This window comes from Epinephelus moara, chromosome 14 (genome assembly GCF_006386435.1).
Source record: "Epinephelus moara isolate mb chromosome 14, YSFRI_EMoa_1.0, whole genome shotgun sequence".
Taxonomy (NCBI): Eukaryota; Metazoa; Chordata; class Actinopteri; order Perciformes; family Serranidae; genus Epinephelus; species Epinephelus moara.
Genome location: NC_065519.1, coordinates 14,345,492 through 14,368,587, shown reverse-complemented (window position 1 = coordinate 14,368,587; position 23,096 = coordinate 14,345,492). Strand labels below are relative to the sequence as shown.

The 23,096-nt window shown below is 41.3% G+C and overlaps 2 protein-coding genes and 1 long non-coding RNA gene across 4 annotated transcripts; 1 reads left to right on the top strand and 2 right to left on the bottom strand.

Moving 5' to 3' along the window:
- fabp7a (fatty acid binding protein 7, brain, a) lies at window positions 1-1,353 on the bottom strand. The gene is made up of 4 exons (XM_050061346.1): window positions 1,176-1,353; window positions 819-991; window positions 616-717; window positions 1-325 (listed from the first exon to the last, which is right to left on the bottom strand). Exons 1-4 carry the CDS (start codon window positions 1,246-1,248, stop codon window positions 275-277), a joined length of 399 nt encoding a protein of 132 aa, XP_049917303.1. The 5' UTR covers window positions 1,249-1,353; the 3' UTR covers window positions 1-274.
- Window positions 1,354-4,578: 3,225 nt separating this feature from the next.
- Window positions 4,579-7,365, top strand: LOC126400893 (uncharacterized). The gene is made up of 3 exons (XR_007571017.1): window positions 4,579-4,965; window positions 5,103-5,302; window positions 7,229-7,365. It is a non-coding gene; the product is annotated as an uncharacterized LOC126400893 (long non-coding RNA).
- On the bottom strand, window positions 5,495-23,092 carry usp40 (ubiquitin specific peptidase 40). Of its 2 annotated transcripts, none has more exons than XM_050061884.1 (31): window positions 22,386-23,092; window positions 22,199-22,266; window positions 21,229-21,342; window positions 20,271-20,435; window positions 19,905-20,051; window positions 19,522-19,665; window positions 19,148-19,276; window positions 18,867-18,983; window positions 18,616-18,723; window positions 18,305-18,505; window positions 18,059-18,197; window positions 17,757-17,838; window positions 16,108-16,279; window positions 15,914-15,998; window positions 15,753-15,823; window positions 15,262-15,671; window positions 15,030-15,183; window positions 14,859-14,919; window positions 13,490-13,543; window positions 13,166-13,254; window positions 12,898-12,984; window positions 12,767-12,803; window positions 12,584-12,648; window positions 11,082-11,156; window positions 10,157-10,390; window positions 9,735-9,853; window positions 9,555-9,620; window positions 9,238-9,448; window positions 7,837-7,932; window positions 7,649-7,743; window positions 5,495-7,376 (listed from the first exon to the last, which is right to left on the bottom strand). In XM_050061884.1, exons 1-31 carry the CDS (start codon window positions 22,579-22,581, stop codon window positions 7,268-7,270), a joined length of 3,900 nt encoding a protein of 1,299 aa, XP_049917841.1. In that variant the 5' UTR covers window positions 22,582-23,092; the 3' UTR covers window positions 5,495-7,267. The 2 variants fall into 2 exon arrangements, with proteins under 2 accessions (XP_049917841.1, XP_049917842.1); XM_050061885.1 differs by having other exon boundaries at window positions 18,059-18,194.
- Window positions 23,093-23,096: the final 4 nt, after the last annotated feature.

Below are 23,096 nucleotides of genomic sequence, written 5' to 3'. Positions count from 1 at the left end.
GAAGGTTTAGTCAAGTAGTTTATTTTTCCCTTTTTCACATGTGATGAAACAACTTTTAGGCCCTTCACTGTCTGAATTTCTTACAAAAGATCTTACAAAAAATGTCCCAAAATATTTACCTCATGTTACAACAGCAAATCAAGTGCAAATCACTGCACATTGTAAAAAAAAGAAAAGAAAAAAAAAGCAACAAACATTTGTTAAAAAACAGAGAACACCTTGTTGAACATTTGCAGTGCAGGGAGGATTTGCTCATTCAAGTGGAGGAGTAAAGTTAGGCTTTCTCGTACGTGCGGATGGCACTGACTCCCTCATAAGTCAAAGTCTGTGAGGCAGAGAAGAGACAAAGCAAAATGCAACGTATATATTAGCTGTGATTTTTAATGCAAGGTCTATGTAAAGCAAGTTATTTTTAGTCCATTTGGGTCATATGACAGCAGTTATTACACTACTGCAAAGGTGAATTTACATGTAGCCTACAGCACATTCCAACAGGGCAACTCAAAATGATTTACATCATCTAATTTATAATGCAAATGGCTCCATAAACTGATAAATATAAACACTTAAAAAGATTATTTGCACTTGTTCCACACATGTGCTATTCAATCTTACCGCCACCATCTTCCCATCCTTGATTTCTCGGACAAATTTGGTCTCCTTGCCATCCCACTTCTGCACCTGCACAAGTTTGTCTCCTTCCATGGTGAAAGTGGACTGCAAGCACAAGCACAGTGTAATTTAACCCACCTCATGCCGAGCCAGAGCACATGTTGCAGTGAAGATTATTACACGCTGACTTTTTAAACTCGGCTTACTTTGACATGCCGGTCATCAGGTGTGGTCTCATCAAACTCCTCTCCCAGTTTAGCGGCGATCTCAGTGTTCCTGAAGGTGCTCAGGGTTTTCACCACCACTTTGTCCCCATCCTGGCTGATCACTACTGTTGGTTTGGTGACATTGCCCACTTGTCTTGTGGCAAAACCAACACCTGTCATAAAAGTGCCTTTAGTAATGCATTACACTGGACATATTAGGACAATAAAAACAACTTATTTTACTTCTTATCTGCACTTAAAGTGAAACCATATGAGCAAAAACAAGCAACTTCCTTAAAAACACATTGCTGACACTAACAGTATCAATATTTCAAGGAGAAAAATAAATGATCTCACCAAGTGCCTTCATGTAGTCATCAAAGTTCTGGCTGTCCACCAGTTTCCATGTAGCACAGAAAGCATCCACCATTTTTGCAGATGTAATTGGTCCAGTTCAGTGTCAAACTGCCAGACAGCCTCTGTTCACCGTGCACTGAGTACTGCAGCGTCTCTGCCTGCCTGCCAAATTAATATACTGTGCCAGAGGGCGGGCACTGGAGCAGGAGCGGGAAAGCTGATTGGACGCTCCAGACGCTTCCTGGGCTGTGATTGGTCATCGTAAAAACTACTGGGGCACATGAATGATGATCGTACTATGTCTCTGAGGACGTTGACAGTTATATTACAGTAATTATTTACTACAGAGACGCATATTAAAACATTTTTTTCCACGTGTCATTTATATATTTCATTATTGCACAGGGATAAAGTTAATAGTTTTATTCTACAGTTAGACTTGTGGCTTTGTGAGGCTGAATTAAATGTGACGTTAGCATGCTAACTTGTTTAGCAGGTGTAACTGTCTTGGTTTAGCATGTTAGCTTGGCTAAACACAGTGCTAAACAAAAAGAAAAGAAAGACAGAAAGCTAATACTAATGACAACTTAATTATTTTGACAAATTGTTTAGTCATATCAAAATTTTATCCTGATGATGGCACTCGAGAAAACGTTAAAGAGTTATTATGATTCACTAGTTAAAAAGCTGTACAGGATTTTCACCTTTTCCAATCATGTTTTTGTAGTCACGTCGTTACATTGTCACTCGCAGCTTCAAAGTATACGTCTCAAGTGTTTGCCCTTAAGTCCCAAGTCTCAAGTCCTAAACTTTGAGTTTAACGAGTCATTATGCGTTCTTTGCTGAATGTAATGACATTTTAAAAAAAGAGTAATAATACATTTACAAAAATCATGAATGCTTTTTAAAGTTTGTATTTATTACTGAGGAGTTGACAAGTTAGTTAAAAAGCTGCTTGGCTATTAAGCTAACGCTGGCCAAGCATTAGCCTACTAAGGCTTAACTGTTAAGCTAACGTTGGCCAAGCATTAGCCTACTAAGGCTTAACTGTTAAGCTAATGTTAGCCAAGCATTAGCCTGCTAACTATAAGTGCGTTTTGAAATACTCCAAGTGCCGGAGAGCAGTCTGGCACAAACTGGACGGTTCAAAATTCGGAGCACTGTTAGAATATACGCGGTTATCTTTTCCAATCATATGTTTGTGGTCATGCTGTTGCGTTGTTGCTTAAACACAGCATAAGTCTCAAGTTGTTGCCCTAAAGTCCCAAGTCCTAAACTTAAAGTTTTGAATCCTTAACAAGCCATTATGCACTCTTCACTGAATGTAAAGTCATTCAACAACAATTGCATTTAAAGATTCATATGCTTTTTAAAGTTTGTATTATTATTATTATTACTGATGAGTTTGTTAAAAAGTTACTGAGCTGTTAAGCTACTGTTAGCCAAGCATTAGCCTGCTAACGCTTAGCTCTTAAGCTACCCGTTAGCCAAGCATTAGCCTGCTAACGCTTAGCTCTTAAGCTAACGTTAGACGTACATTAGCCTGCTAACGGTCAGCAGTTAAGCTAACGTTACCCAAGCATTAGCCTGCTGGGACCTGACCAATGGGTCGACAGCCCATTGGTTCGACATCCCATTGTTCCGGCCATATTAAACTCATTGTTCCGAAGTCCGTTCCGAAATCATCATGATGCCCTGTGGTTAAGGTCTGGTTAGCTTTAGGCACAAAAACCACTTGGTTAGGGTCAGGAAAAGATCATGGTGTGGGTTAAAATGAAAAAGAAAGTGACAAATACATAAGCCGTGAGCCTGCTCTGCCTCAAGCCGGTTGCGGCGCACCATACGCCCGCCGCGAGCCATTCAGCATCGCGGACAGTCGGACTAATGGGATGTCGAACCAATGACATGGACCCGACTTTGCACACCTAATATTAAAGCTGTTGTAAAGGCTAAGAGGTGCAGCTTTCAGGAGCAAGTTAAATGAGCATCCTACTTCATGTAAAATGCTGCTTCTGAGGATTTTCCACCCTGGCCAGAATACAGTTCTCTGAAAACACAATGCTTATTGTGGTCATATTTAAAGATATTGAACATTGTGCAAAATATTGTCAACCAGCAGCTTCAGTACAAAAGAGTCTTATCAGACTAATATTTTGAGACGCTTTTGGTGGAATCCTACAGCTCCTCCTCCTCATACCGCCAAAAGTTTAGATATGTAAATGGTTTGGGATGTGCAGATAACTTAACCTTCTTCTTCAATAACTTCCACTTTAGTTTGCTGGTGATGCCAGCATTACTGCAAAAGAGTGGAAATGTATGGAAAAATGTAATGACAGCAAGTCATAGGCCTAATTAATGTGGAAAAACTGAGGCATATTGTTGAAATAGCACTTTTTCCTTAAGATATAGCAGGTTGTTCATCATCTCTTAATAAATAAATAAATGTTTTTAAAATGTACTTGTAATTCTTTACGCTAAATGAAAAGGAAAAATGTCAAGGTTGTTTTTATTTCTAGATTATTCTACAATTATTTTATTGGTCCGGTCAACTTGAGATCAAATATGGCTGAATAAAATGAGTTTGACACCCCTGTGTTAAGCTAACGTTGACCAAGCATTAGCCTGCTAAAGCTTAACTGTTACGCTAATGCTTAGCTGTTAAGCTAATGTTAGCCAAGCATTAGAACCTAATGAAGAAGAACCCCAACAAGCCCATTCTACCACTGACGATCCAGCAGAAGAAAAAGGAGGAGGAGGAACCAGAACTGATTATCGACTACATGACCTGCATGTCACCCATAAGTGACTTGTCACCATCACAGGCAGAGTCAGGAGCCAGTGGAGAAGAGGAACCACCACAAGAGAACAGCAGTAAAAGGAGATGGGGGTTCAATCGAAAAAAAGATTTAAAAAGCTAAAAGTATTTGTATAGAAATGGTATAATGTGATGTGTGATTTGTTGTTCATGCTGTAAAATTTATATCTATTGAACTTTTGTTGATTTTATACAGAAATGTTCAAGAGTGAACTTTATGATAATTGTAAAAGTTTATTGTAAACAGATGTAACATGAACTAATGATTTGTGTGTGTATTGGATAAATAGGGAAATGAAAGGATTGGTGGAAAGTACTCAGACTGCTGAGAAGGCACAGATGGCTGGAGAAAATGGGAAGTACCTTAAAATAAATGGTTTAATTAACAGATTAGCAAAGCTCAGCAAAACATCGGTTCATGACCAGGGCTGCTGGGGTTATGACCTTATGTACTCAACTTATAGGAAAGGACACCAAGTTTCCGTCACTTAACACTTGTTTATCATAGCAAAGGTGAACACACCATCTGTGACTCTCCTCGTGCTAGCCTTGTGCTCTCCAATGATCTAATGTAGGATATCCATTTAGGGGCAGTAAAGGAGGGGATTTGATGAAGGATGTCCATCTAGGGATGGAGAAAAAGGTATAAAAAGTCAAGGTTTTAGAAAAGTGCAGATCTCCTGAAAGATTGCTGGGGCTCTGAACGAGAACAGGAGCTGGACAAGGTTTTTCAATTTCAGAACGAGACATCAACTGAGCAGAACAACTTTGCTGATGCCATGGACTGAGACGAACCAGAGCCTGATGAGATGGGACGACCAAGGGTGCTTGAGCTCATCCTGTTCGCACTCAGTCCCCTAAGCGAGTTGCTGTTATCGATTTCTGAGATTTTTTGACTCTTTGTATTTTTACTTCCAGCCTTATTCTTCAGAGTCCAAGGAGGTCGTGAGTAAAAGAGCAGTAGCGTAGAGATAGGTAAAGAATTGACTGATTGTCTTTGATTAATTTTGTTTTGATTACATTATTGTGTAATGTATAATATATTGTCGTTTTACCCTACTGATGATGTGTTGTTGCAATAGTCAACCTGACTGTTGTTGACTCTGCTCCAGGTCGTCCAAATCTGAGGCCATGGTTCGCATGGTGCCGGAAAGAGGTGGACTGCCCCCTCGGTACTTCCTCAAGCGAGGGATTTCAAGTATCTCTGGGACTTGTTCATCAGTGAGGATAGAATGGAGCGTGAGATGGAAAGATGATTTGGTGTGGCTTCTGCAGTGATGCGGGCGCTGTGCTGGTCCATCATGGTGAAGAGGTAGCTGAGCTCTAAATTGCCTGTAGGTGTGAATTTGAGCATGAATGGTTGCTTCAATTGTACAGTTCTTGAGACACTGACCGACCAATGGACACTGCCATTCATGAAGACATGCAGCTAGGAATCTGTTAGAATCTGTATGAAAGCCACAGTGAATTAGTTTCAGTCTAATTAACACAACATGACAGACAGTTACTACTTTATACCTTTATTATTGATAAAATATTTCCTGCACTTTCAATCTGACACAGATACACACAGAAGTCCACTGTCATAATACAGCAGGGCAGTCCTTCTCAATAACACCAAAAATGTAATCAATAACACTAGTAAACAATACAAAATGAAATTCAACTATTGCTGAGTATATAGCCAAAAAAAAAGTTATTTGTACTTGCAAACTCTTGGCACTGATAAAGGCCAGATTTATACATGAAACAAAACCTGCAAGCACCATAAAAATATTTCATAACAAAATCAGATTTCCATCACGATTCATAAAGTAACAAAATTATTTTGTCGCTTTTTTCTTCAAATAAATTATCCATCAGAATGATTTTTACTTCCCTGAAGTTCACATATAGTGCATGCAGATGAAACATTTAAATGTCCCACGATGAAAACTCCTGGAGCAACTCAGGAATTTGCACTTTTACATAATGAAGAAGAAAAACTGTCAGAAAGAATTTTAAATGTTTTACAGTATATTTGTGGAGCAGCAGTGAGCAGCAAATTCATCTGGCGCCATAGGTGATTATATAACACAATGATGTTTGGCTCCATACAGTTATTCAGCTGAATGTGAAATGATATATTGAGGTGAGAGTGAAGACAGTCTGCTTTAATTTGGAGCTCTAAAAGGGGGAATTATGTTTGATACGTTTATAGAACATGACTTGAAGTAAACAAAGGCAGACGATCTACACTTAAACAGTAAATGTGTCACTTCAAACCTTAAGTTGAGAACACACAGAGCAAAAATTATCTCACTGTAATACTTATTTAACCGTATTTGACTCTTGATGAAGCAGGGCTTTAAGTCAGGAAGATGCATTTTAAAGAAATTAAAGGGAGCAGAGGTAGAATGAGAGAGGTAGAGCGCGAGGTAGGGAGGACGGAGCAGCATCGAGGCGTCTCCACGTTAAGGCCCATCTCTCCTCTCCGTTATCAACCTAAAACAACCCCATGATCCAGATAAACGTTTTGTTCTTGGCGCACAGTGACGGGTTTATCATAAAAATGAGCATCACTTCAAACACCTAATGACCAACATCAACACATCATGGTTGATTTTTTACTATAATGGCTTCTTGTACTGAACAAGTGAAAGTTTAAAGCCACTAGCTTGTGGCTACTAGTATATAACATGTCACCCTGATTGCTATAGTTAATATAAAACAGTATATGAGATAGAAACTCCAGTTTGCACAGGTGTCAGCCTGTGATAGAAAAAAACACCAAGTAGAAACAGTTTTCTCTCTGAGCTCATACTTTCACTATAAGGTTACAAATTAGCTACTGATCCATGCAGCAAAAAAAAAATCCTGAAGGTCACACTGTCTTCAAAAATCCCTCAGAAAATTTTGAAAAAGCAAGCAAACAGCAACTGGTTTGGTGGCTTTAAGTTAGAAGAGCTTGAACAGAAAGGAAGCAAGCTTTAAAAAAAAAAAAAAAATTGTCAGTTTTTTGAAAACAGCAAATTAAAGAGTCCAAATAAAATTCTTCTGCTCCTCTGTCGACAAATCAGACAGGAAGTACCTCAGAGTTTTTAGTCAGGTTTGAAAGATTTGCGGAGAAATACAGTTAAAAAAAAAAAAGTGGCACAAGACTGACGTCGAGTGGATTGTCCTCATTGCAACATGGCATCTGTGTGTGTGTGTGTGTGTGTGTGTGTGTGTGTGTGTGTGTGCACACGTGGTTTTGTAGGTAGTTCTGATTAGTCCATGCACCCATGGGAGCAGGGTGCTATCTGAATTCCCCAACGCTGATCGACAGTGCTACCTCTGGTTTCCTGGATTTGGTCGGAGCAGTCTTCCTCTGTGGTCCGGCGCCATCAGAGCCTGCAGCCTGCCCTCTGAAAACAAGCAAGGGTAAAAAAGAATTAGGATCTTGAGCAGACGTTGGATGACATGAAATCTTAACAGAGCTAACTGACACAGTGGTGTGGTGTTACAGCTACATTACTGATCACAATTGTCACAGGATGATTTCCAAACAACACATGCCATAAAAGGTTTGAGTTGTTTCCTGTTCTCTGTACTCAGTTCAAAGCCATGATCACAACTGTTACACCAAGAAACAAGCATGTTCCCCGCAGCTGCATGTGTCTAAGTAAATAAGTCCCACCCTTTCCTGCGTTCCTCCGCCTGCTCTCTGAGCCTCTGCTGACCCCGCTCATCCTCCAGGGTGAGGAAGTCCCTGTTGTTATCAATCAAAAGATTCTGGGAAAGACATCAAGGACAGATTTAGTGTTTCTCAAACAAATCAAAGCAAAACTGAGTCGTTTTTAAAAAGGGACAGGATTTCATTGATACCTTGATGCCGATTGTGTCGCCGTCTTTGAGGTGAAATGGTGCTCCCAGTAATGATTCTGCTTTTCTCTTCTTTTTCTTTTTGGAAACCTGCTGACTCTGAGAGTTAAAGGCAAACGACAGATTATTCACTGATGATGTGACAATGAATTAGCAACACATACAAGAACACTGACATTCTGGAATACTTTCTTTACTTATGCTCCTGATAAAATTATGGACTGAATGATCAAGGTTGACTGTCCAACTGTTAGCCACTCTTTGCTACATTTCATGCAGTCATTTCTTTCTCATGTTCTTCCCAAACTGTTTAAAGCTTTGCCATCTCCTCTACCAACTTAACTACTGAGCAAAAGACTGCAAGTACACATATGGGTTTAGCCTGACATTGAAAGACAAAATCGCAAATGCAAAGAAGTCTGGAACCTCTCTGTTCATTTCCATTTTCATGGGGTTTTATCAAGGATTTATCAACATGTGACCAAGCGACAAATGACCAGATCAGCCCGGTGTACACGACCAATCACAGCACATTAAGGTGGGACTTGGTGCAAAGCCATGGAAAAAAACAATGCCTGAGCAACAGTAAATGTAAACAGACTACAGTGTGCAAAAATGAACTGGCATGCTGTCAAAGTAAACACATCTTTCTTCTCAAGGAAAGCTTTAAGTGCAGTTGATTGTTCTTCTTTTAGCCAAAATATACAGTTCATTCAATACTGATACGGAAATGGCTTCAACAAAAAGTTTCACATCAGCTGCTGCCATCTTAGGATGCTTTCACATTTGCCCTGTCAACTTCGTTTGCCCCCTAAGTACGGTTCGTTCAAAACTAACGCTGGTGCGGTTCGTTTGTGGTGAGAACGTGTTCCGACCTGGATCTGAACCAACTGCAGTCACATGACACATTGTTTGGGTTAAACATGAGCATGTTACAGTCCTGGAGGATTATTAATGTGCACCTCCTCCTGTACTGCCTTAATATGCACATTCAGCACATCCAATGCATCAAAACATTGTTTTCTAGTTGGAGCCGCGCCTCGTTTTCAAACTGTATGGTTTGACTAAAATGAACAATGACAGCAATATAGTCCACGATGAGCAGCGCTAAAATCAACCTGCGTAGTTGTCCCTCCATTGTGACATTAGAAAGTGTCACAATTATCTTGCAAGTGTACTCTTCTTCAACGTTTTGTTTACTTCCTGGATTTTTCCCACATGGAAATTTTGACCAATCAAGAGCAGCTTTCTCGTGCAAGGCATTTTATCTGGTCTGCTTGTAAATGCTGCCGTGAGAACACGAACCAACTTTGTAAGTCCCTGATTCGGAGCAAAGCAAGCGAACTCTAGGTCTGAAAGCACCCTGCGTTGCAAGAACCAAACCAGATTCTCCTTTAGTCTTACCCAGTTTGAGATTTCCTCCCAGGTGTGTTTGTCTGGCTGGTGTTTGGCCAGCAGCAGAGAGTCAGGGGAGAGGCCGTAGTGTGCAGCCAGACAAGCGCGTAGAGAACGTGGAGAAGAGTCACGGGATGCATCCCACACCAGCTCCTCAGGAGGGTAGAAACACCTCTCCCCTGGTACTCCCATTTTAACATTCAGCATCACATCTTTAGGGCTGTGGAACAGAGGGACAAAAAAGAATTTAACTAAGAAATTAAATCAGGGAAATCTACTGTATGTGTTGGACAGATGGTTAATGGTGGTGACATTCCAAACTTTACCCCAGATCTTCTTCTTTTAGTAGCTGTTGCACACAGAGGTCAGTGCCACTGGTCAGCTTCAACTTCCTGATCGGGAGGAAACCAAACAGAAGGGCTGCATTTATCGATAATAAATCTAGTGGCCATCACATTACACATAAACGGGAATAAACACTATGTCAGAAAACTTCATAGTCATACTTGAGTGTGAGCTGTTGTCCTCTGAGGATACGTGCCAGCCTCCATCCCTCAAGCTGCCACACACGCATGAACGCAGTGGTGGGCACACACACATCTTGAAGGGCTGGCAGCGTCAACACCTGATGCAGAAGTAGAGCAAGAGGTTTGCATTTGGTTAGATTAAAAGCATCAAAACTGCATACACTTACATTTACCTGGTTTGTGTTTTGTTGTGTTTGGCCTCCTAAACTAACCAGCTAGTAAAATGTCATCCAGTAACAATCTATGTTATACCCTTAGAACTAACTGGTAGGATTGGGAAAGGGGTTGATCTCTGGGTCCTAAGTAATACGGACGGAAAACTACTAGATTCAAAGAGGATTACTACACGAGTATGAACAACTATCAACTCTTTTGCAATACACATAACTTTCATACGCTACCTGAGTCTTGAGATCCTCCAGCGTGGCTTCGTCTGATATCTCCACCTGCCCTGCACTCCTCAGCTCCATGTTGCCAGCACACAGAGGAGGTACGTGACTTTGTGTTTCACCTGCAGTCACAACCTCCGGCACTTGCTCCTCAGTGAGGCCGTTGTCAGTGTGATTAAAATCCTGAGAAACCGCTGAGTTGTTTTTGGGATCCAGATAAAGCCACACAGATAGCTTGAGGAAACCCTGACAGATAAAGAGACAGCAAAGGCTGATTACAGAGGTGAAGTTTTAATGTATAACAGTGGTGGAATGTAACTAAGTACATTTACTCTAGTACTATACTTGAGTATAATTTTGAAGTACTTAGACTTGAATATTTCTATTTTATTTTACTTCATACACCCACTCCAATACATCTCAGAGACAAATGTACTTTTTACTTGACCTCGTTTGTCTAATGAAAAACCTTCTTGGATCATCTGGAAACCGCATCGTCAAAAATCTAGAAACAGGGCTGTTTTTCTGAGCTCATAAGAAGTTGACTCAACTTCTTTAAATATATGATAACCTTACAGAACATGATGCATTGTTGTAGATTAAACTACCCAACAGTATAAATGAGTTAAAATGAGCACAACTTTAAACATCTACAGCAGTAAAATGCAACAAACACATTAAAACAGCAGTAATATTTATCCAAAAATATCAGATAGAATAGTACAACTTTTACTTTTACTTTCAGTACTTCAACTACATTTTGACGATAATACTTACATACTTTTACTTCAGTAAGGTTTTGAATGCAGGACTTTTACTTGTAGTGAAGTATTTTCACAACGTGGTATTAGTTCATTTGCTGAAGTAAAGGATCTGAAAACTTCCTGCACCACCGGTGTATAATGAATCTCCACCCCATATAAAAACCTTTAAGTACCTTTGGAGGAAGTTGTCCTTCTGTGACGACTAATGTCTCTCCATTGTTTATCTTCAGCTCTGACAGAGAAGCATCCTGAGAATAAAAGGTGGTTGTGATTAAATGGGAGAGTATTAATATATTTTTGTCAAATATGCAGCAGAAGTTGGTCAAATATTTCAAAGAATACTCAAGAGTTTTGGTGTCATGTGATTGGATTTTGCCTTCTAGTATATATCTGCTTTTGGGTACATGCAAGTTTAGTTTTGTTAGCTTACAAATAATATTCTCTCTATGAACTTTGCCTGGTGCTACAAATCATTAAAAATCTGCCCCTCCAGGATTTCACAGAGTTTTTTGGGGGATTGTTGCAGCCAAAAATACCTGATTTCACGCCAGCTTTTTAAATAAAATGGGAAGCATGTTGTAATGTTTTTTGGCATTTTTTGCAATGAAAATTGCAAGTAGTTGTTTTATTTTTTGTACAATTCATAAAAAATCAAGGCAATTTGTTCCAGTGAGTATAAACCGCACTATTCTTGGTTTATGTATTGTGTGTCCTTTACACACAACATCTATTGCACGTCTGTCCGTCCTGGAAGAGGGATCTCTCCTCAGTTGCTCTTCCTAAGGTTTCTACCATTTTTTTTCCCCCCTTATCCACTGTGAGGTTTCCGAGGACAGAGGGATGTTGTCTGCTGTAAAGCCCTCTGAATTAAATTGGGATTTGTGATACTGGACTTTATATTTAAATAAAATTGTATTGAATTAACGTCACCACCGTCCATGCATGATTAATCTCACTATGATTTTTTCTACACTTGCAATGGATCTGTAACAGCCTCTGTCACGGTGATTTGTCTGTTGTCAACGTGTTTCAGCTATTCTCCACATTTTGAGGTACAAAAGTGTTTGTTAAATCAGTGACTTTTGTTTGTGTTTCATCACAACATTGCTCATGGGACGAAACATCAGGGCATTGCCTTGCATGGTCTTTAACTGTCATTTTTGTTGGTAAATGTGAGACATCGAAAACATCTACATCCTCGCGATCAGAGACAAGAGGGCGAGTTTGACGATGTGCTACTATTGGTGAAACTCATGGCAAACTATAATGATTGTTCCAATCTGTGGAAAAGTTGCAGTGATTGAACAAAACTGCAAGGTCCCACAGAATTCATAGGGTTTAGTTGAATATGCGTTAATTGTTGCTACTGCAACATCACAACATCCTGGAGGGACTGAAAAAGTATGTGCAAATGCTCAAACAATCAGCAGGGTAAAATGAGCAAAGCAAAAATTATCTATCTGACATCTACAAACAGTTTGATTTAGGCTCTGCCAGGAAGCTGAGGCTCGGGTCCAGACCCTCCAGAAAGCCCTGAAGAAGGTCATCCTCAAATCCAAACCTTACTTTGAACTCAAGGCTCAATTCAATCTCATTCTTGAGGTGTGTACCAGCAGTGAGTTTTTAAATATAACAAATACTATTCATACTGTGCACAATACAGTCAGCCACCCACCTCATCCATAATTGGTTCTCCAATCTCCTCACACCAATCCAGCCTCCTCAAATGCCAACAGGTGCCTGCAAACACACATTTAAAATCATATTACAAACAGTTAACGACCACAAAAGTTGAGTCTACAGTACATACTAGTTACATACAGTATGATAGGAAAACAGTAGAAAACTGTAGTTTTACCATCAAGTCCCACGGCATCCAGCATCGCCTTTAGACACTGCAAATAACAATCAAAAGATAAACATTTTTTAAAGGACACAAACATGTAACATCAGCACATTATGAATGTTTCACAAAATACGTTTCCTCACCTCTTTGACAGTACAAGTTTTCTCCACAATTATGTCCATCTCCATGCCAGCAGAGGGCGCCATGCCCACAGTGAAGTGCAAGAAAAGCTGCCAAGCAAATGGAAACATCAACATCAGTCAAGCATATTAAACGCTCGTAACTCTTCAGCTCGATTTGTTTTAAAATGTGGGATCCGATGGTTTTATTGGTACTTAAACGTTCTGCGACATTCAGCTGTGCAGCTGCAAGTACAAAGGATTTATTGAAGATCTCAAATAAAAGACACACCTGTGATGCCTTGGGGGCATTTCCCGGACAGAGAGTCAGTGTGGTCATGAGTCGCACGCCTGCATCCCGAACACTCAGCTCCTCACACACTGTCAGGTAAACCACGGTAAGACAACATAAATGCACTTAGTAAATGTGCTCTAAAAACTTCAAAGATACATGATGAGAAGAAAAATTACAAGCAGGGGGAGTACCTTTTAAACATTTAATGAGGGGGCAGTGTAAAGGAATGCCTATCTTAATATTTTGGTTAAAATGAGGGGGATTTCCAGCTCTAACTCATCTGCACCATTAAAATCACCCCCAGGTTACAGAGTACAGTACCTGGAGGAAGGAGTTTCCCTGTGCAGTCCACCTGCCTCAGACAGTATTGTGCACCTGGTCAGTGAGAATAAAAACAACAGCTGATTTAGGAATGTATGCTTGCATAAGAACATAAGATTCCAAACACAAATACACATTTTCACTGCCTGAACAGTAGCTGAGAGTTAAAAAAAAAAAAAAATACTTAAAGACACTTGTGAGGTCCCGAGCCAGTTTTCATCTTGGGCATGTGATAATTTATTGAGGTATTCTATACTAACCCTGGTAAAACCTAAAGCAGTGTAGCCTCATGTTTGAAGTGTTACAGTTTAATGGGCTGTAATTTTACATTTGCAAGAGACATTTACTTCACTAACCTATCTTAGAACATTGCTGCAAAGACGCTACATATTTTAAAACATGGATGCTTCACTTTGTGTACAATTTTGTCACGATTAGTGCAAAAATTCTTGAGTTACGGCCAAAAACATGTTTTGTGAGGTCACAGAGACCTTGACCTTTGACCACCAAACTCTGATGAGTTCATTGCTGAGTCCAAGTGGATGTTTTTGCCAAATCTGAGGAAATCCCTTCAAGGCCTTTTTGAAATATCGCATTTACGAGTATGAGACAGACACAAGGTTACAGTGGCCTTTACTTTTGACCAATCTAATCCATTCATTGTTGAATCCAAATGGACGTATGTGCCAAAGTTTTAAATTCCTTCAAGGTTTTGAGATATTGTGTTCATGAGAATGCAACAGATGCAAAATCACAGTGACGCTGAGCTTTTACCAATCTAGTCAATTCATTGTTGAGTCCAAGTGGACGTTTGTGCCAAATTCGAGGAAATCCCTTCAAGGCCTTAAGATATCACGTTCATGAGAATGAGACAGACGGAAGGTCACAGTGACGCTGACCTTTGACCAATGTAATCTGTTCATCGTTGAGTCAAAGTGGACGTTTGTGCGATATTTTAAAAATTCCCCTCAAGGTGTTGTTTAGACATAACATTCATGAGAATGAGGCAGAGGCAAGATCACAGTGACCTTCACCTTTGACCACCAAAATCGAATCAGTTCATCACTGGGTCCAAATGGGCGTTTGGGACAAATTTTAAGAAATTCCTTCAACGATTTCTTGAGATATTGTTTTCCCAAGAGTGAGACAGACAAGGTCACAGTGACCCTGACCTTTGACCAACAAATCTAGTCAATTCATTGTTTAGTCCAAGTGGACATTTGTGCCAAATTTGAGGATCTGTGTTCACAAGAATTAATCCACACTTGTTTCACTAAGTGGGACTCTGCATCTGCATATACTCTATAATGAGGAGAGTGACCAGGAAATCTTTTGCAGACACAGTTATGTATAAGACTGAGCATCTTGCCTGAGATTTGCTCCTGTAGCTGCAGCTCCTCTATGGCCCTCTGCTTCACCTCACACAGCAGCTGTAAGAGAGACACATTAATCACATTAATTACTTTTAGAAAGGACAATGTGATACTTTAATGGAGAGACAAAGAGCACAGCCAGACAGAGCAGCACAACAATTACTGACCATACTTCCTGTAGCTGGAACCTTAATCTTCCTCCTCTCCTCTTCTTTCTCCCCTTCTCCTCCTCCTCCTATAAGTGGTCGAAACTCCACTTGGAGCCAGCGGCAGTCAGATGGTGTAGTCACAGTGACGACGTCTCCATTTAGAGCGAACATGCTGAACAAAGTTAAGAAGACAGCGGTAAAACACATGGCTGATGAAAACAACACATACACACACTGTTGAGGATTTTACCTGCTGTCGAAGGACTGTGGCTCCAGCACCAATAGTGCATCTCCGTCTTTCAGCGACAGCTCCTTGAGCGTCCGCTGCATGTCATCAGGTGGGAACACCCTCCATCCACTTGCCCCTCCTCCCTCTCCTGCCTCGTGCTCTCCTCTCTGTCCTCCTTTATGCTCCTGGCACAGCAGACTCTCCTCAGGCTCCCCCAGTGCCTCCCTCACCTCCCCGAGGGTCGCAGCACCTGCAAACCCTCTGGCTTCCTTTTTAAGCCCTGGTCCCCCATTTTCAAAACCTCCTCTTCCCTCCTCACACTCCATCCCATCCTCCACCTCCTGACCTTCATCTTCCCCCAAAAAGGGACGGACAACATTTAGCAGCACTGGCTCCCACTCTGCTCCAGTTAGGACAGTCGCACCACAAACCTGAAGGGAGACAAACAAGTACATTAGTCAGCAACTTGGGATCTTACCAAGTGAGCATTACAGATAACATGTTGTACTCACCTCTCTGCCGTTCCACACAAACAGGTCAGAGTTTGTACAAATGCCTGCACTGTACAGGGACACACCATCATCTGCAAAGAGAACCACAAGCAGAATATAGTTAAGCAATTTGCCAAAACGTATTATATCCTCTTGAGGTGTTTTACATTTAAGTGTCTCACCTGTAAGAGTGTTGTAGAGGTGTAACCCTGCAGGAAGACTCCTGGCCACAGTCAGAGCCATGTCTCCTTCCCAGAGTTCCTGCATCTGTATAAACAAATGCACATGTGCACAAAAAAGTAGCTTATTTCCTTCATTCTTTTAGGCGTTTTAAAACACAGCTAGTGCTAGCTAGTGTTCTTGGAGACACAGTTACCTGATAAATAGCTAATCTGAGATCTCCCACAGTTTTTCTGCGGTCGAAACTCAGATTGGTGCTCCCATTCTGCTCTTTGCTGATTGGCTGCAGGGCTCCATTTTCGAGCCTATACGAGGGGGCCAGGTGCAGATGCAGCTCGATGGTGTTGTTAGTGGCTTCAAACTCCTCGCTGTAATATAAAGAGTGTTGACTGATATGAATAATCTATGTAACAAACCCATTTTTATACAACTTCTGTTGATCCTCACTGATTGTGAAATTTAAGATACCACTTAAAGCTATAGTTGGTAATGTTGGAGAGCTAGCAAGATTTGAAAGTGGCACCTCCTCTAAGCTCCACCCCCTCCTCCCCCTCCCGTCAGTGCTCCGTCCAAAGCCACCGCCCCACACGAACTTGAACTCGCATCCTGCAGTAGGAGTAAGCAGGGCAGAGGAGAGCCGAGTAAAATAACAAATCCCCCGAAGCAAACAAATAATTACCTGTCCAACAGAAAGACAGCAACCTCTGCATCACTTTTCAGGCCCTTCAGCTCCCTCAGTTGTCTCCACCGTTCAAAAGCTGCAACGATGTTGACTCTGGTTTGTCCTCTCACTTTATCCAAAGCCTTTTTCGTCGCAGCCTTTTCTGCCTCTGACTTTCAGCCTTTTTCGTCGCAGCCTTTTCTGCCTCTGACTTTCTTTTCTCAGCCTGTTTAGCAGGGCAAGCCATTACAAGTAACACTGGAAGTGGTACTTTTGGCTGCATTTTCTCTGCCATTGTTCAGCAAACTCCTGCTAACCTTGGTTTTTACAGACCTGCAGCTGCCACAGAGGTCGCATTTTTTTCGTTCCTTTTTCTAAACACATTATGTATTGGCTACTCTCAGGATGGAAGGACCATTTCACCCAGTATAACAAGAAGTGTTTCTGAACAGGATTACCAACTATAGCTTGAAATCTCACACTCGTAGAGGGGAACGTAGAGCCTACACCATAGCGTGACGCACAACTCCCCAGGAATGTAACTACATGTCGCAGCAACAAAGACCTCTTGTTTTTTTTTTGCAAGTTGAAACCATTTCCCTCAGTGGAAAAAAAGCTTTTATTTACTTCAATATCACAGATAAACAATAAATTGTGTGAATAATAGCATTTTAAGTCTTCTGTGTGATTTATCCTTTGGGGATTTATACTCGGGGATTTATCCTGGCTTCATATGAGCAGAAGAAATCTCTATCATATGATGATCATAATTTATACAATATAAAATGCCATAGGCTTGTGCAAAAAACATTATCATGTTGTGTTTGTGGGGAAAATGTGTCCAGATAAAGACAAGTGTTTGTCTGTGAATGCTGTGAGTTATAGTGAAGCTGATTTGTGTACTTGTGTTTGAAATTGTCTCCATTAAGCCATATTTAATGTGTGTTTTGAATCAACTAAACTTCACAGAGACCCCGCCGCCTACTAGTGTTTTGGAGGTGTAACTGCAGAGTGACACAGACACACCACAGCACAAGTATAAATGCTCACAACGGGAAAGGTGACATGCGTAGGCTAAGGAGTAAGGTCTGCCACACAACTATAAATCCCGCTTAAGTCAGAACCCACTTAACAGCTAAAAGTGTCATGTGGTGATAGCGTAATATGTGTGTTTGTCTCTGTACCGCATGTTCTGCAGTTTGATGTTCTCCTCCTGAGCCATCTGGATGAGGTTGAGAGGAACTTTATACTGGGGATTGTTCAGGGCTGTGAATGTAAACACATAAAACACATTTCAATAGATAAATATTAGTCTTCTAATTACCTCGCCTCCTGTTTACTTGATGATATAACTATCAAGTTATCAAACAAAACAAATGATGAACCAGTTTGCTGCTTCATTCATTCAAATTACCCATAATAATTTTTTCCTTCGCTCTTTCTTTCTCCGATTCTCTTTTCCAACATAAAACATGGAGTCTGTTACCTTCACTAGGCCTGTGCAGCTGTGTTTTTCTGTAGAACAGCATGTACGCGCTCTCTTTGCCCTGGAACTGCTTCTCTATGTCAGACTCCCTGATAGAAGTCACCGTGGAGTCGTTCAGGTCAAACCAGTGGCTACCCTGCTGACAGACAGGCAGAAAAACCATGAGAAACAGGCACCTAAGTAATCACAAGATGTCCACCAGGAACAGTCTTTGTTCACTTTAGACCTTTTAGACTGTTGCTCTACCTCTTGGTCATGCTCTGGCTTCTGGTCTTGTTCCGGCTGTTGCTCAGCAGCTCCGGGGTCTGAAGGTGTTGAAGGATCGGAGTTAGTGGTCTGCTCTGCTGGGCCGGGTGGCTCAGTCACAGGGCTTGGCGGGTTTGCCTTCAGTGCCACTCGAGTACCATTGGACACCAACATGAAAATATCACTATGGGACTGCAGGAACTACACCAGGAGGGAAAAGCAAAGAAGTAAGAACTATTGGTATGAGATATACACTGGTATGAGCTCAAAATGATAAATATGAAAACATAAAAACAAGAACTCCTAAATACCTTTCCTATGGGACCACAGTGTTTTCTGAACTTTTTGCTCCAGGATGAACCAATCTTATTCATGAGTTTCTGTCCCAGCTGGTCCAAGAGGACACTCTTTGATGGTTCCTAGTGGACAGAAAATGAATGCCACCCAATTAAAAGAGCTGGCAATACTACTGACTCAACAAGAAACACTTAATGAACTAAAAATATATATAATATATTTTTAATAATAATATTCCGATTGAGGAGAGTTGCTGTGGCTATACCTGGGCAATAATGGCAGTGAGGACAGACAAAGGGTCATCTTCTTGTACTTTTGGCTCACACATTTTCTTGACCTCCTCCTTGACTTTCCTCTGAGTCTTGGGTTTGCATTCCTCCTCCTGACAAAGAAACAAGGAGGTGATGCCTATCCTGGTGCACACATTCAAAAACTGAATGGCAAACTTTATTTAACATTGCTGATACTAAGCACATCCAAAAAGTCTGCCAATCTGAATATTAGCAGTAATTTTATTGGGGATGTTTGCCCTTGTGTGTTTCTCACCGTTGGCTCCCATTGGCCAAGCTGGTCAATGTCCCTGATATGAACGTGGTAATGGCCACCATAGCAGCCGCCCTTATGGATAATCACAGAGAACAGCTCGTAGGAGTAATCAGAGTCATCTCCATCAGTCTGTGAGGGAGGAAAACATAATCAAGACCTCTTAGTGTGTCAAAACCTTCCAGAATGAAGTTCACATGAGCCTGGAAACCAAAAAATTGAACTAAAATAACAACAAATAAGATCATTATTAAATATTCTTAAGGGTGCTGTATAAATAAAGTTTGACTGAATTATTGAACAACAATTAAGAAGAGTCATGTTAAATGTGCCTGATCTAAAAAGAAGAGAGGTTAGTGTTAAAATCCGTCAGGTACCTCTTCACAAAATGGCCGTAGGTTGATGCTTAAGGGGAAACTGTAGCGTCCTGTCTCCTTGTATCGCTCACATTTGGCAAAATCAAAGCTGAATCTCAGCAAAGACATGGTTATGAATGGAGGGAGCTTCTTCAACTTGGCAGACTGCAACAGCAAAATAAGTAAAGGAAGGTGAGGAACAACAAAAAAGGCAACATTTTTTATGTAAAAAAGAAAAAGAAATTACACGAGGAGACCATGTTTATTTAACAAGTTTTTACATGTTTAGTTTTAATGGTCCTTTCCAGGGAAAAAGAGGGAAAAGGAGAATTTTATTATCTCTTATGGCTCACTGTGATACAACCATTGTTATTGTGTTGACGCAGTCTGAAGCTGGCACTGACCTTGGCAGCAGTCACCAGCTTGTTACACTGTGCACAGCGGTACAGGTTATTGCCCTCAAACAACTCTTCCTCTACAAACATGTTCCACAGAGCCTCCTCCAGGCTAGACACGCCACAAACACACGCTGTCAGGTCCAGGAAGTCCTCCTAAAGAAGACACAGAAAACAGAGCTGAGTTAATTAGTCATCTTTGTGTTAGCATTTTATAGTAAGACTTTTTCCACTTAGGACTACTCCCATTGTGTCAGTCTTGCTAAATCTTACTGACATGAGATTTAGACAAAAACAGTAACTAATGGGCAGAATATAACTTTTAAAAAGGAGCCACATCAAAGAGGCAGAGAAACCTGGCAAACATGGACACACCTGTCTCTGGCTGACGTTACCACACTCCTTGCAGACAATGCTGTTGACAATGGTCCCATGGTACAGCTGGTGGATAAACGTACTACCACTGGTGCCCACAAGAGAGTGCTCCAGGGCACTGAACAGGATCCTGTTCAGCTCCTGCACATCATGCTGGTTTGTTCCCTGAGAGAAGAACACACAGAAAAGGGATCAAATTACAAACAAAAGACATCCGTTGTGCCCCAATTCCACAATATGAACTAACTGTTTACAGTGTATACTGTATTAGACGTTCAATGGTATGTTGTCGGTGTGTTATCATTGAAGAAATCAATGCACTTCACCCTTAAATACAAACAGGAAGTTATGCAAGACTTGCACCAATAGACATCAATAAAATTTGACTGAAAATGCAAAATGGTTCTCCGCTTTTCTTCTCTAGCTAGAAGCAGCTTCCTGTGGTGTAGCGGTAGTTGATGTGGTGGGTGTACTACTAAGTTGATGGGTAGGTTTCCAAGAAGGAAGTGGGTGCACTCTCTGTCTGATATACAAGACAGAAAAACAGAAAAAGAAGTAGGTACACCCATAAACCTGCATATACCCCCCCCCCCCCCCCCCAGGATGAGGTCATACTCTACATTTTGATTGGTTTTAAAGCTCTGGTTCACATCTAATCACATCACTGTATATGCAGTCTTGACCTGGAAAATGTGGTCATGCATGGCCTGTGTAAATCTGTGAATGCTTCTTCCTGTTTTCCCTCTTTGTGAATTTGTTTTGCATGACTGCAGCTGGGATACCTCCAGACAAAATGTAAGTGAAATCAGGCCCGACCTGCCAATAATGTGAAATCCACTTTTGTGCATTTCAGCATGCAATTCCTGGTATGACTGGAAGGTAAATCGTTCACTGAAATGAGAAGTGTAACCTGAGCCTCTCTTTCTCCCTCCCACTGACAAAGATAATGGACACATACCTCACTGCTGTTCCAGCCAAAGCTGTCAGTGAGGTCAGCGGTGGAGGCGCTCTGCTGGTCCACCAGCAGCAGACTGGCAAACAGTCTCTGCAGCTCCAGAGGGATCACTCTGACCTGAGGAGAACAAAGGAAAACCTCCTTAGATATAAGTTAAATGTAAGACTTTTAAAGACATTTTTAATACCACCTTATATGAAATTTAAGACCAAACCTGCAATGGAAATACACATTATATATACACTTCCCAGCCATTTTATTAGGTACACCTGTTCAACTGTTTGTTAATGCAAATAGCTAATTAGCTAATCACATGGCAGCAACACAGTGCATTTAGGCATGTAGACATGGTCTAGACGACCTGCTGAAGTTCAAACTGAGCATCAGAATGGGGAAGAAAGGTGATTTAAGACTTTGAAGGTGGCATGGTTGTTGGTGCCAGACGGGCTGGTCTGTCAAAAACTGCTGATCTACTGGGATTTTCACACAACCATCTCTAGGGTTTACAGAGGATGGTCTGAAAGAGCGGCAGTTCTCTGGGTGGAAATACCATGTTGATGCCAGAGGTCAGAGGAGAATGGCCAGACTGGTTCAAGATGTTAGAAAAGTGACTCAAATAACCACTGGTTACAACCAAGGTCTGCAGAAGACCATCTCTGAACCAACAACACGTCCAACCTTGAAGCAGATGGGCTACAGCAGCAGGAGACCACACCAGGTGCCACTCCTTTCAGCTAACAACAGGAAACTGAGTCTGCAATTCACACAGGCTCACCAAAACTGGACAATAGATGGTTGGAAAAATGTTGCCTGGTCTGATGAGTCTGGATTTGAGACTTTTTAAAGCCTCATATTAAGAAAACTTAATTTAAGACATTTTAGGACTCTTTAAGGACCCGTAGACACCCATTACAATTCAAAGATACAGACATTTCATTTATGGTTAAAGCAATAGGCACTTTACATCACTTACTTTGGCCCCTGGTTTCTCTTTGTCTTCCAGGCATCCTAATTCCTCTGCTCCCAACTTGAACAGCTCCTCTGTACAGATGCACACCAAACAATGAATATGTAAACATGAATAAATAAATAACTGCTCTCTGGTTGTCTGCTGCACTCAATCTCATCCCATGACTCTAAAAGAAATAATCTGTCCTCACCTCTGAACTCTGGGGTGAACAGCAGGGTCTGGAGCAGAGAGTTGAGGTAGCAGGTGCCACCCTGGTTCTTGATGCCGCACAGATTGCTTCTTCCTCGGGGTGGAGGTGGCTCGTCTCCCCCCTTCACAACTCTGCCTCTGGAGGAGGTGGAAGAGAAGCCTTCCTCCTCCTCCTCCTCGAATAGATTCCCAAACATGCCGTTTGAGTGATTCACTCCGTTTTCTCTGCGTTATGCTCGGACTCTCGTGGTAAATCGTGTGTTAGCACTGTGATATGCCCTCTTGCTATCTCATCTTAGTCTTGCCGAGTTCTCTGTTGACAATGGCCGGGCTCACTCTGAAATAAGAAGACTTCACGGGGCTAAACATAGCGACTATTACCGGATGTAGCATGTACGCGTTGGACTCGCTGAAATGTTGTTTAGCTAGGTTAGCACGCTAACAAAGGCAAACGGTCCGACACTGATGAGCAGTATGACAGCTCAGCGAAAGTGGGGAGAAAAAATCAGGCTGTCAGTAACGTTAACGGTCACTGTTACTACAACTGGACAAAATGGCGTATTCTCACCGAATCTCTAACGACTCGTTTAACTGAATTAATTCACGGTGTAGCTCCTGACGCTGTCTCTTTCTTCCTCGGTCTGTCTTATAACGAATAAACGAAACGTAAATAAAAATACCGTCGGTGAACAGTGGGCAGCCATGTTTCTTT

Excerpts from the sequence above, each read along its gene's own strand:
- fabp7a (XM_050061346.1), bottom strand. The coding sequence starts at position 1,248 with ATGGTGGATGCTTTCTGTGCTACATGGAAACTGGTGGACAGCCAGAAC. Across the intron at positions 992-1,175 it reads TGACTACATGAAGGCACTTG|GTGTTGGTTTTGCCACAAGA; the intron begins GTGAGATCATTT and ends CTTTTATGACAG. Across the intron at positions 718-818 it reads CTGATGACCGGCATGTCAAA|TCCACTTTCACCATGGAAGG; the intron begins GTAAGCCGAGTT and ends TTGTGCTTGCAG.
- usp40 (XM_050061884.1), bottom strand. The coding sequence starts at position 22,581 with ATGTTTGGGAATCTATTCGAGGAGGAGGAGGAGGAAGGCTTCTCTTCC. Across the intron at positions 22,267-22,385 it reads GTTCACCCCAGAGTTCAGAG|AGGAGCTGTTCAAGTTGGGA; the intron begins GTGAGGACAGAT and ends GCATCTGTACAG. Across the intron at positions 7,933-9,237 it reads GGGAGGAAATCTCAAACTGG|AGTCAGCAGGTTTCCAAAAA; the intron begins GTAAGACTAAAG and ends TTTAACTCTCAG.